This window comes from Petaurus breviceps, unplaced genomic scaffold, assembly GCF_028583685.1.
Source record: "Petaurus breviceps papuanus isolate PSGF00001 unplaced genomic scaffold, PetGlider_PUasm1.0 582, whole genome shotgun sequence".
Classification (NCBI taxonomy): Eukaryota; Metazoa; Chordata; class Mammalia; order Diprotodontia; family Petauridae; genus Petaurus; species Petaurus breviceps.
Genome location: NW_027186390.1, coordinates 5,036,605 through 5,050,360, shown reverse-complemented (window position 1 = coordinate 5,050,360; position 13,756 = coordinate 5,036,605). Strand labels below are relative to the sequence as shown.

The 13,756-nt window shown below is 34.1% G+C and overlaps 1 protein-coding gene across 2 annotated transcripts in view; it reads left to right on the top strand.

Moving 5' to 3' along the window:
- DSP (desmoplakin) overlaps positions 1-13,756 on the top strand; it is a 54,758-nt gene that overhangs the window by 4,525 nt on the left and 36,477 nt on the right. For both annotated transcript variants that reach the window (XM_069103525.1, XM_069103524.1), the window contains exon 2: positions 12,595-12,700. In XM_069103525.1, coding sequence (XP_068959626.1) covers positions 12,595-12,700 — 106 coding nt within the window. The remainder of the gene's footprint in view (positions 1-12,594; positions 12,701-13,756) is intronic.

Below are 13,756 nucleotides of genomic sequence, written 5' to 3'. Positions count from 1 at the left end.
AAACAATGGGTAACTTAACAGAATTTAACCTTTTCTCAAATTTGGTTTGTGTAGAAACAACTGAAGGTCACCTTTCCTTCTACAATTGTTATAAAATAATTGCATTTTATCCTAATTTAGTTTTATAACGTGTATCAATTTTTAAGAGAGTATTTTTTTTTGGAGTGGGGAAGGCAAAGCAGTTGGGGTTAAGTGCCAAGGTTACACAGCTAGTAAATGTCAAATGTCTGAGGCCGGATTTGATCTCAAGCTCTCCTGAATCTGGGGCTGGTCTTCCATTCAATGTGCTACCTAGCTGCCTCCTCCCCCCCTTTTTAATGGCAGCATATTTCAGTAACAAATCCTTTCCTATCTTTAGGTTGAGCGAAGACTGTGTGAGTTGTATATAACCCTTTCTCTGCACCATAGTTTGATAGCACATTGCTATAGTGCTCAGTAAATGTTCATTTAACAAAAACTGCACTATGCCTAGAAAATTCAACTTTGAATTCCATTTATTCAGTGTTGCTTGAATATTTTCTTCCTTTAAAATAGAATTAACATTGTTTTCACTAAAAGAAATCAAAACTATGTGCAATGCAATTTTTTCATAACAAAAACAAGTTAGTAAATACCATCCAGGCTAGACTGAAAGCTCAATCACACACTCCCTCCTTGATGTCAAGATGGATTTGCTCAAAGATTAAAAGCAGAACAACTGAGACATGTGTAATGTTAATAATTGTTTTGTCCTGTGTAGCTCTTTGATATTTCTTCTTTTAATTTCCATGGTTTCAAAATCCTAAGGTATGCTATTAGCTTGGTATATACAAGTCATTTCAGCTTATTTATGAGACCTATAAGCATAGAATCTTAGAACCAGAACAGGTGATAGAGATCATCCAGGTCCAACCTTCTAATTAAAAAAAAAATTAAATAAACCGAAGTTCAGAATGGTTAAGTGATTTACTAAAGTTTAATCACTTAGCTAGTCAGAGCTAGCTGAATCATAGGATAATGGATACAGAGCAAGAAGTTACCTCAAGGTCATCTAGTCCAACTCTCTCATTTTTATAAATGAGGAAACCCAGGTCTAGAGAAAGAGTTTAAGTGATTTATTTGTCTAAGGTTACTCAGGTAGTGGCAGAATTAGGATTCAAACTCAAATTCCATAACAAGTTAGTTACTCTTATATCACCCGGTCTTGCTTTAGATCTTCAGATAGGCAGTCTCTTAATTTCGTAATTAGAGATGGTTTAAGTGAATATTTAAGTGAAATAGTAAAATCACAAACAGGAGAAACTTAAGAGTTTTTGTGTTCAAACTCCTGAAATACAAACACACAAGCATTGCAATTTCATCTGTGTGTTGTCCATCCACCAAGGCAGAGAGAAACCCCTCTGTGTTTTCCTAGACAGTTTAATGAGTTGCTGTGGTCAAAACTATGTACCAACCCTTTCATGATGAGTATGTACCAATTAGGTGATTACTAAGTTGAAGATCAAAATATACTTTCAAAAATCAGACCAGTTGTTGGATTGTTTTTGTTGTTGTTTTGAAAATAATGTGTTACCTAACTTCCATTTTACTCCTGTTTTTCCTGTTGTCTTTCTCTGGCTACATCTTTCATTAAATATTTGATTTTTTAAAAATCCATTCCGTTTATTCAGTTATCTTCTTCCACAGCCTCCACTTCTCCAGTCTACTTGACAGAAGTGCAATTTGTGTTTAATGTGGTGTTACACAAGCATACTAAATTATGGGCTAATTCTATCTAATGAGTTCCACCAGTGGCTTTCCCCTCAGTATGGACATATTCTAATTGTTACTCAGATTATTTAAATATCCTGGGAAGAGAAGAAGAAGAAGAAAAAGATTGCTGATGCCTCAGTGCCAAAATGCTGAGTTTTCAGGGTGGGGTTAAGGAGAGACTGGGTGTGACTTTGGGATTCCACCTCCCAAAAGTGGTAAACCAACCAGTCTTTCCAGATTAGGAGGTTCTAGAAGCACTGTCTTCAAGAGACTGAGGTTTGGTTCTAAGCTAGCCACTACTGGATTGGAACATACTAGCTATCCTTCCCATTTCTCCTTTTCTTCCACCAGCATTTGGGGAGAGGGACCTGAGTGGTCTTAGGGCTCAAAAGCAACACTATTGCAGCTAAACTCAGTAAACTACAAGTGTTAGCTCTCAGTGGATCCTTTCTTAAGCATTTTCAAAATATTTCTATTTAAAACTATTAAAAACTAGAGGTCAAGTCTTATTAACAACAAGCATCCCACTAAAACAAACATTTCCAAGCCTCAGACTTATTTTACTTGATCATTTATTTCTTGAGATAGTAAAATATCAATAGTTAATTAATTAAACACCATCTTGTATCTTGTCATAATTTTAGGTCTTAAGGACCTACTTAGGTAACCTGGAGTGCATTTTAATTTGACTCCAGCTTTCCTTTCCAGACTTTTTGCCCTCTCCTTTATAGTCTGAGTTCTAGCCAAACTGATCTTCCTGTTCCTCCCAAATGTGGAATGTACTTCTTTCTTCTAACTCATAGAAACCTTTTTTCCTTCAAAACTTAACTCAGATGTCAGCTCCTGAAACATATCTGAATCCTCAAGTTGCTGGCACCTCCCTCCTCCCTAAATCATTTTGTCTTTCATTTTTTTGTGCATATGTTTCTTCCTAACAAGAATGTAACTTTATTGACAAGCTGAAAGACTTGTTAAAGTTGTATTTCAAGTGTTTGGTTCTTGAGTATGAGATCCTTTCTTTTTTTTTTTTAATTAATGAGTATTTATATTCTCTCCTTTCTATATCCTCACACCCCTGATAAATAAAAGGAAAACATAAACTTTGTAATTAATATACAGTAAGGCAAAACAAATGGCCATATTGACCACATCCAGAAATGTGTGTCTAATTCAGTATATAGTTAACTAGTCCATCACCTATCTGTAAGGAATTGAGTAGAATTCTTCATCATTTGTCCTCTGGAATCATGACTGGTCATTGTGTTGATCAGAGTTCTTATGATCTACATAAGATCTTTCTATTAATTTACCTGGTGCTTAAATACAATGTCTTACATGTACTCACTAAATATTTGTTGGATGAGTTAATGAAAAGCATCATTAAAAAAAATCAGCTTGTATATAATTGTGTAAGAAGGTCTATTGAAAATGTAAGTGTTTGAAAGCAATTTAAGTTCATGCAACAGAAGTGATCAGAAATAGAAACCCTGGTTTTAGTTGTGTTGGAGTTGAAGGATTCTGGCAAATAATTATAGATTTACCATAAAATAAAGAAAGAAAACTCACTTTTCAGAGTTTTCTCATCCCTTGTTCTTAAAACTTTATCCAGACCCTGACACTGAATCGATCACTTTCATTAAATTATCTGAGTTGATTTGATATCTTGTAGATATTCTTGAGAGACAACTTAGCAAAGGCCATACATAGTAGAAAGCTGGTCTCAGAGCTAGGAAGGCCTGGGATCAAATTTAGTTCTGACACAATAATTATGTGACCCTGGGCAAATCATTTTAATTTTTTAGTCTTGTAGGCAAATCTCTAAGGCTACAAATTACTGAATTGGTATGGGGAATTTCCTTATCTGTAAGTTACCTGCATCATTTGAATCATAGGCCCAGTTTCTATCACTAGGTTTTCTTAGAAACTCCTGAAACTCCCAAATGACAGGCATTTACTTGCCTTGTGTTTTCATTTAGGATGGGCTTAAAATCATAAATTAGGATGAAACTAAAAAAAGCAGAACAAAATCCAACTAAATGAAAGCTTCAGAAACTTGCCAAGTGTAAGCATGTCGATGTAATGCTAATTATTCTGATCAATACTCTTCCATTACCTGCTGCCCCTAAACCAAGATAACTCATGAAAAAGTTCCTAGCCACCACCAAACTGGAATTTACCTCTAATCGAGGGATACATTTTAGGAGTCTTTTTTTTTTAAATGGAAGAATTTTAGAAGGAGAACCAAATGAAGAAAGTGCTTGTGGAAATTGCTTTGAGATATATAATTCATTAAACAAAACAACTGTGCTTTTTATGGTACTATTTTTCAAGCAAGTGCCTTATGGATTATATCATTATTATGATTACTATTATCAACAAATATCAAGTGCTTCTGACCTGTGGGCACTGTCCTAGGCACTCAGGACAGGATGTAAAGAGACATGACACCAGGTCTCTGTATTCATGGGGTTTACAATATAATTCGAGGCATAAAACATATAGATAAAGAGAAGTAATTGGACCAGACCAGAGATCAACACAATGCCTACTTAACAGAGAAAAGATCCATTTTTATGTTTAACTACTATCTAAAATGCTGTATGTTCCTCTTTAAAAAAGTGATGTCTCCTTGACACCCCAGATAGCTTTGTAAGACTTAGTATTAGATAAATTGATAATCTGCAGGAGTGGAGGGAATTTTCATATTAGGAGAAAGAATTTTAGCTGATGTTTTTCTTCAAGCCTGTAATATTTGTTACTTAGAATAGCAAACTCATGATTGGATCAAAGATTGTCTACTAGCTAAACACTATGCTAAGAATTTTACAACTATTATCTTCTTTGATCCTCACAACAATCATAGGAAGTAGCTACTATTGTTATCCCAATTGTAAGTTCAGGAAACTGAGGCAGACAGGTTAAGTGACTTGTCCAAGGTCATGCAACTATTAAATGACTGACATTAAATTTGAATTCAGGTCTTTCTGACTCCCAGCCTAGTGTTCTATCCATTGTGTCACCCAATTGCCCTATCAGCTTAGGGTTAATTAAAAAAAACAAACAATAAGTAGTTATTTTTAAAAGAAAAGTAAAATAAATGCTTAATTTAAAAATAGGGTTTAAATATGCAAGGAACCTTCCACACACATGCACCAAGTCCAAATTCCTTACTTTACAGATAAGAAAACTGAGAGGTTAAGTCACTTGTACAACATCACAGGTAGCAAGTAGAAGTGCTCAGCTTTGGACTCCAAATCAGGAGTACACTCTTTCTACTGTACCTCATTGTAGTTGCCAATATGTGAATCTTATTTTTTTCAAACACAAGAGTGATGCATTTAAAGGGAGTAAAATGAAAAAGTAAAAACTTCTGAAGTAGTTAAAATTCAGATGCATGTTCATGTTATTCATTCTGGATTTGATTCCAGGGTAGGTTTTCCTTTTAGTAATTAGAAAAGGTACAATCATGGAACCTTGCTTAAACAAGTTTGAAGTGAACTTTTAAAAATTTTAACACGTATAGGCTGCTTAAATTATGAATCATTTGCTTTTGTGAGCCTGAGGGTAAAATAGAATTCCATTTTTTTCTTTCCTTTTTTTAACTTTATTTTTTAATAGTATTTTTTTCCAATTACATGTCAAGACAATTTTTAGTGTTAACTTTTACAAGATTTTGAATTCCAAATTTTTCTCCCTCCCTCCCTCCACTCTTCTCTTTCTGAAAATGGTAGGCAATTTGATATAGTTTATACATGTGCTGTCATGTAAAACTTATTTCTATATTAGCCACAGTTGTAAAAGAACAGATCAAAAAGAAAAATAGCACAAAAAAAAGTAAGTAAAAAAATATGCTTCAATCTGCATTCAGAATCCCATCAATTCTTTATCTGGATGTGGGTAGCATTTTCCTTCATGAGTCCTTTATACTAGTCTTAGATCATTGTGTTACTAAGAAGAGTTGAGTCATTCATAGTTGGTCATCACACAGTGTTGCTGATATTATGTACAGTGTTTTCCTAGTTTTACTCATTTCACTTTGTATCAGTTAGAACAAGTCTTTCCAGGATTTTTTCTGAAATCTGCCTGTTCATTGTTTCTTATTGCACAATAATATTCCATTACATTCATGTACCACAGCTTGCCCAGCCCTTCCCAATTGATGGACATCCCCTCAATTTCCAATATTTTGCCCCACGGAAAGGGCTGCTACAAATATTTTTTGCACATATAGGTCCTTTTCCCTTTCTTATGTAGAATACAATATTTATTTATTTATTTATTTACTTTTTTGCTTTTCAGAGGGGGAAGGCAGGGCAATTGGGGTTAAGTGACTTGCCCAAGGTCACATGGCTAGTAAGTGTTAAGTGTCTGAGGTCGAATTTGTACTCAGGTCCTCCTGACTCCAGGACCGGTGCTCCATTCACTGAGCCATCTAGCCGCCCCTAGAATTCAATTTTTAAAAGAACATTTTTCCAAAGGGAAAAAAAAAGTTATTTTCTTTAGGATAGCTATGTAATTTGTTTTGTTTTTAAGATAAATTAACATGTTCTTGTTACTTTGCTCAAACTAATGAATTGCTGTTCTTTTGATGTGAAGAAATGATATGGTTTAGTGGAAAGACCTCTGGAAATAGTCTCAAAAGATTTATGTCAAAATCCCAGTTTTGTTGTGATCCTATAATCTAATGTGTAGCTTGTTATTTCAAAGTACAAAACAGAGTAATGGATTTTAAATTTGCTTCTCCAATGGAACAGCTTGAAGATTTTATTTCCTAACCTTCATACAGCTTTCAATCCATGTTCATTTTAACATTGTACAAAATTTAGTTTTAACAGCCTACGTGTTTATATACATAATAGAGAAAAATAAAAAAGTTTTCAAAAGGTATTATCACATTTGTGTGCTGTATAATTTTATTTCTGAAAATCTTTAGGCATGAATAAGCTATCAAGTAGAATTTTTTAGCATCCACACCAAAGTAACAACATAAAAGCTTTAGACTTAAGATTATTGGGTACACATTTCAATTTGGAGTAGCCATCTGTTGTACAGAGGAAGAATGAGCACTGCATTTTTTAGTATTAAATTAGCTTTCATTTTTACCTTAAAATAAATGAGCTTGACACTATTTTCCAAAATAAAAACTGAGGAAATTTTAGAAAGTTAAAAAGATTTTATTTTCTTTTGAAATCTAATAATGTAAACGGTCACATTGTAATTTCCCTCTTTATAAAAATCCCTCCCCCCATGCTTATTTTGTGTAAAACCATTTTTCTTCACACTTTTCCTCATTTGTCAATTACAGGAGATTTGCTGTGCCCCAAGGGTTCATGGAACTTGATTGAATGGGGAAAGCACTACATTTTTAGTAGAAGAGGAAGGAATTTTAAAGATTATTTAGTCTACCTTTATTTTTTTTTTCTACTGATGAGGAGGTTTTGGCCTAGGGAGGTGAAGTGATTTGTTTATGGTCATTCAGTAGTTAATTGCAGACTGGGGACTGAAACCCAAGTATTAACTCTTTCTGTCACATAGATACCATGCCATTCTCTATAGTGTCGGTCTACTTGAATGCTAAAAATTCTAATGCATGATGGCTTGTTGATTCTAAGAAGCAATACATTTGAATGTGAAATGCACAAAGGGCTGATTGTTTTCTCCAAGATTTGAAGCTTTTGGTGCCCTTTATCAAAATCTCTCTTCCTCATTCCTGATTTAATGTAATAGGATCCCAAGTTGTATATTTAGTTCCTTTCCTAACCTTGGGTTTGTGTTTTCTTTCCTGTATGCCATTCTTGGTATGCAACCCAAACTGTACTGGTATCCTTCACGACAAATAAGTAATGCAGTTGCATCTTCATTTTTGCAGTAGAACCATTCCTGAAAAGGTAGAATTTTTGGAAATTGGAATTTTTGTAAACATGATCATATCTTTTTTGTGGACTCAGCATTGTATTTTCAGCAAGTCCTCTCATGTACTTCAGCTTTAGATCTTCTAACAGTTTAGGTTGCTTTCCCCTCCTCCCTGTCTCCACCTTTTGCCCCTAATTCCCTAAATCCAGACAGTTAATAATGTGCCCAAGCTAAAGAAAACACAAACACTTAAGTCTGCTGAATTGGGGTTAGGGTTACTCATTATTTAAGCCAGATGTGTTTAATCTGTTTTATATCATAGATCCTTGTGTCAGTCTTATGAAACCTATGAGCCCTTTTTGAGAATAATGCTTTTAAATGCATGAAATAAAATATGTAGGATTACAAAGGAAGCCAATTATTTTGAAATAAAGTTGTCTATATATGTTTATATAATATTATACACTACTATATATACATACACATATAAAGTCCACAGACTCCAGATTAAAAACTCCTGCCCTTGAAAACCTTTTTTCAACTCTGAATAATCAATAATCATCATTATACAAATTTATGTGTTCATGGAGGGATGAGGCAGAGCATATGTTTGGAGTAGGGTAGGGAAGACATAGCTGTATAGACACAAACAAGTCTTTTGCCACATAAGCAATTTTTAAAACTATAGAAGGAGTTACAGTAATTGGTTTGTGCATAGTAGGTATACAATTTATATTTAGGAGAAGAGAATAAGCATTTGTATAGTACCTACTATGTGTCAGACACTGTGCTAAGCACTTTTAACAAACATTTTCTCAACAGCCTGGTAGGTAGGTGCTATTATTTACGTCCATTTTACAGCTGAGGAAGCTGAAGTGAACAGGTTATGTGATCTGCCCAGGGTCATACAGCTAGTAAATGTTTCAGGTCAAATATGAACTCAGGTGTTTCTGTTTCTCAAGATCAGATTCTCTCCACTGCACATCAACTGCCTTTATTTGATGATTGATTTTTTTTCTACTCTTAATCAGTTTATTGTTCTAACAATATATTTCCTGGTAACCTGAGTTACTGGCCCTTTCCTCTCCCCCCCCCCCATTTTTTCTAGCAAAAGGAAGTATTATCTAAATTTATAATCTTACTGGTGCATACATACATCATTATCAGGCAACTGGGTGGTTCAGTGGATAAAACACATACTATGAAATATAATATTATGACATTAAACTGGGCCTGGAGTCAGGAAGTCCTGAGTCCAAATTTGATCTCAGACATTTACTAGCTGTGTGACCCTGGACAAATCACTTAACTTCTGTTTGCCTTAATCCACTGGAGCAGAAACTGGCAAACCAATTCATTATCTTTGTCAAGAAAACCCTGTGTGGTCCATGAAGTTATGAAAAGGCAGACATGACTGAACAACCATATACATCATTATATGTAGAGACTCTTTCTGAGCATTTTAAATTAAGGATTGTCAGATATAAATGTCCTTTCTAGACACGAGGAATTTTTGGGAATTTAAGCATAAAGACTGATAGAACTGGGTTTGTTTCCCCATTTTTACTAAAATTTTTACTAAAACCTCGTTAGTCTTTGGCAGTAAATTAGCTGCTTAGAAAATAGCAATAAAATAAAAATCTGCTAATATGTAAAACAAGACTTTCTTCTGCTCCCTAATCCTTAAATAGTTACCAGAAAGACTACATCAGCCAGTAGCATTGTAATTGCTTTGAGTCCCTCTCTCTTTCCTTAATGTACCTTAAAACTTGGCTTTTCTTCAGGGAGATGGAAACTGCATAATTTGAGACTTTTTCTCTTGGTAAAATAAATCAAAGAACATTAGGACACAGAACGGTCTTAAAGGTCATTTTGTCCAATCTCTTTTTTCACAAATAGGAAAACAGAGGCCTGTTTCTTTTTCTTTTTTGTTTCCTTTTTCCTTTTTTCCCTTATAGAAAGGGGTAAAATTGTGATAGAGTATAGGGGAAAGGTAATAAAAGAAAAAAGAGACAAAGGTCTTTAAGACATAAAAAAAAATTAGCACACAGTAGAAAGGCCAGAAAGAAGCACAAACAGGACAGTTTTGAAAGCTACTTGTTGCATTTATCCCATACTTAAAAAGAAATGCAAATTGTGTGTAATAGAGATCATTTTTTTTCTTTTACTATGTTAATGGAGATGCCCATTGTATTTGGTGTTCGTTGTTTCGTAATAAAATTTAAAAAGACAAAAGATAGAGGCCCAGAGTGAAGCTGGTTGGAAATGTTCCAAGATTATTAGTGGTGGAGTCAACATGAAAAGCTAAATGTCCTCTCTCCTAATTCAGTGCTCTATCCACTCTCCTATCTCTGTGGCAAAAACTTTTAGCCATTGAATTCCGGTGCTTTACCAGTATTTGCACCCAAGTGACATGGGCCTCTCATATTTCTTTCAGAAGATTTACTCAGTAGTAAAGTATTTTTGATCTTCTAAGAGACCTTGACTGTTCCAGTCTATGAAAGCCCCCTTTCATTTCCCAGCATGATACAGTGGACAGGGCTGTGGTCCAGAGTTGGAGGATAGATGGAAGCTCTACTTGAGAGGAGGGGTTGTTTTCTTTTTTTTGCCTTTGTGTCCTTAGTCACTAGTCAGAGTCTGTTTGACACAGAGCAGATACCTAATAAATGCTTGTTGATCAATCAAAGCTATCTTACTTGGGATGTCATTTAGACTTTCTACAACCTTATCTGTAAAATGAAGAATTCTACTTCAGAGGTCTTTTCAGCCATGATTGATTTATATGGTTAGAAATAGCACCTCTGGTATAATTCACTAAAAATAATAAGGCAAAGAATTTAGAAATAAAGATATTTCTAAAAGTACTCCTAGAAGATACCACTATTCCCTCCCCACAGTTAGTAATTTACCAACAAGCATTTATTAAACTTCTATTTTGTGCCAGGCACTGTATTAGGTTTTTAGAGATTCAAATATAGAAAGTGAGACAATTATTGAACTCAAGGGACTCCCATTCTACTAGGGAAAGTAAGTAAATATTCTTTGACTTGTGAAATTACATAAATCCTTTTGGATTCCTACCACTCTAAGACAGGCTTCAACAGTTTTCTTTATCTCTGTAAGAACTAAAAAGATTTTCACATGAAAGGTCTATTTTGTTATGAAGAACAGAAAGCGTTATGATTCAGAAGTCAGTTGGAATTTTGTGCAAGTTGAGACAGCAAGTGCAGACTTATTAGCTTTGAGCAGCGATAAAAATTTTCCAGGCAGTTTATATAACTAAGAATACAGGAGAATGACTTCATTGATACAAAAGGATAATATAAAATCCAGTACGAAAATAGAATGGATGTAATTGTCATTTGAATATCATGAAACAACATGACTGATGTCCAGTTTTTTCATGGTTCTTCGGTGTGCTAAGGATAACCATTGTGATTGTGAAAAGGTTTTTTTTTTCCCCCAGAAAATATCAGAAATCAAATTTAGGACTAGTAACACTGGATTATAATGGAATAGCATTGCATTTCACATGACTATTTTTTGAGCACATTTTTTTTCAGTAGTTTATGCTTTCTTTTAGCTAAACTTAACAGTCTATTCGTTATTTACAGAGAAGTAAGATCTGTAGAAGAATACTGAACTTGGAATTAGGAAAACCTGTCTTCATATTTGACTTCACTATGGGCAAGCCACCTATGCCTTCTAGGCTTCAAATAAAATAGCGATAAGTAATACCTATCTCAGAGAGTTGTTGTGAGGCTTGCGTGAAATAATATATGTAAAATATTTTGCAAATTTTAAAGTGGTCTTACTAGCCATGTGACCTTGGACAAGTCACTTAACCCCAAATTGCCCTGCCCTCCCCCCTCCAAAAAGCAAATAAAATAAAATAAATCAAGGATGATTTCAATAAAAAAAATTTTAAAGTGGTTTTGAAATCTCAGCTATATCCCTGTCCATTCCCTTACATGGCACTTCACTAATGGAGATTTCTTTTTGGCTTTTATTGGTGGATGATTGATTATGAACTCAGTCTGAGTTTGTCTGTTTTTATTGTTTTAGAAGTGCAGTTGTTCCTAGCTAGAGGATCCAACTATTGCTAGTCTGTTGGAAAGATATATTCCCCAGGGGGAAGACAAAAACCTGGTGATGAAGAAAAAAATCAGTCCTGTTTCTTTATATGGTATATGTGATTTTTGTGGAAGGATTGGCACTGGGAGTATAGGAGGGGCAGAACATAAAGGAGAGTGAATAGAAATAGTCGGTGCTGTTCTGATAGTGTTAATTTGTGCTCTACTAATATGAGATGCTACATTCATCTTGAGCCATTTTGGGGTGTGCCTTGCATTCCTCTTACATTAAACTGTAGCAGATGCAGTTATTTCATGATGTCTTTTAATAATTGTAAAAGTAAAAACTCTATATTAGCCTATAGTCTTAATTATACAATGGGATAAAGAGGCCTCTTGTGTATAGTGGTACATTTTACTAAAAGATATAGTTGGTAGCATCATTACCAGGTTCCAATATATTTGATCCCAAAGAGTGCCAAATTAGAAATATATGTATACTTGGGTGGGTGTTCCCTTAAAAGAAAGATATTTACCCTATGGTGAATCTGGAAGAATATTTTATAACTTTTTCTACATTAAGGACAAATTTAATTGGCCAGTGCTTTTCCTTTTGCCCTTCCCCAATTTTTTTTACTCTTGTTTTTCTGGCTGCCATTGTTGAATGAAAGCACTTTTTCACTCATCAGTCAGATTTTTCTTCAGTTCCTTTGTTCCTAAAGTTGTCTTGCTTATTTATTGTAGCCTATTCTGTTCTTATAGTGGGATTTATGATGTTGTGGATTCAACATTATGATTCACCATGAAGAAAAGTGGTATCTAATCTCAAGAAGAACTTTATTATGTGGGAATATGTATTATATAATTTATAATAATTTTGTTGCCTTTTTTATTTAATGCTATCATTCCTTTCTCCCTTTTTCTGTTGCTTTATTAGTCAAACTGGTGGCACAATGTCCAGACACCAGAACCAGAATACGATACAGGAGCTTCTGCAGAACTGTGCTGACTGCTTGATGCGAGCTGAGCTCATTGTTCAACCTGTGAGTTCTCTTTATTTATCTTTACCAAAATCTGTAGAGGAACTTCTGTTACTCTGTCCCATTAGACATTACCAAACTATTTCAGCAGACTTCTTACAGATGACCTCATAAAGGAAACTGCCCTTTTATGGATCAGACTGGAGTGGAATTTGTATCTTCTTACTTAAGTTTTCATGTTAACTCATTAAACTAAATATGTGCTAGGTTTGATATATTGCCTAACAAATATGAGACCAGTTTCAATTCACAGAATTTTACATCTGGAAAGAACTTTAAATAAAATATTCATTTAGTTTAGAGACTATTTTGATATTCTGGTTTATTGGTTTCATTTATTATTTGAAAAATCCTTCATTCTTACATTATTTCCCATGAATATATTGACCTCAGTGGAAATAGGTTGCTGGAAATCAGAGAGGAAGGAGAGGACATTCATTCTCTGCATAAAATCCCTATATAAGAAGGAAGCAACTATAGGCTGGTTAACAAAACCATTCGTGGGTGAGGGATTGAGCAAAACAGTGTGAGATTGTTTATTTTTTTGAATCAATAAAAGCTGTTAACACAGAATTATATGTTTAACTAACAAATCCCCAAATATCCTGACCTTTTATAGCACATTGTAGAAATAGCCTAATTTTTTTTTCATATTTAACCTGCTATTCAGGATCAGGCAATGTCTTTGAATTCAGAAATTTCAGTTGAGAATGCTTTACTTTTTCTGGATCATGTTAAATCCTAAAAAATACATTTTTAAGACATTGATATGGTTCATTAAGTAGTTAAGTAATTCACAAAACATTTTATTTTTACTATTTCAGCTTTGGTTTTGTTCATAAAAAATATTTGGGTTCAGTTTGAAGTGCAGCAAATCAATTCTATTATGGGTATGGATTTGGATTTGTCCTTTGATTAATGCATCTGCTTTGATAGTTTGAAATATAATACTATGATATCAAAATTCACCTCCTGAATGTTATCCTTTAGATGGAGCTAATGTCCTTGGGGATGGTTTAATGATGAACACACAGCATAGCTTTAAAAATTCTTTACAAC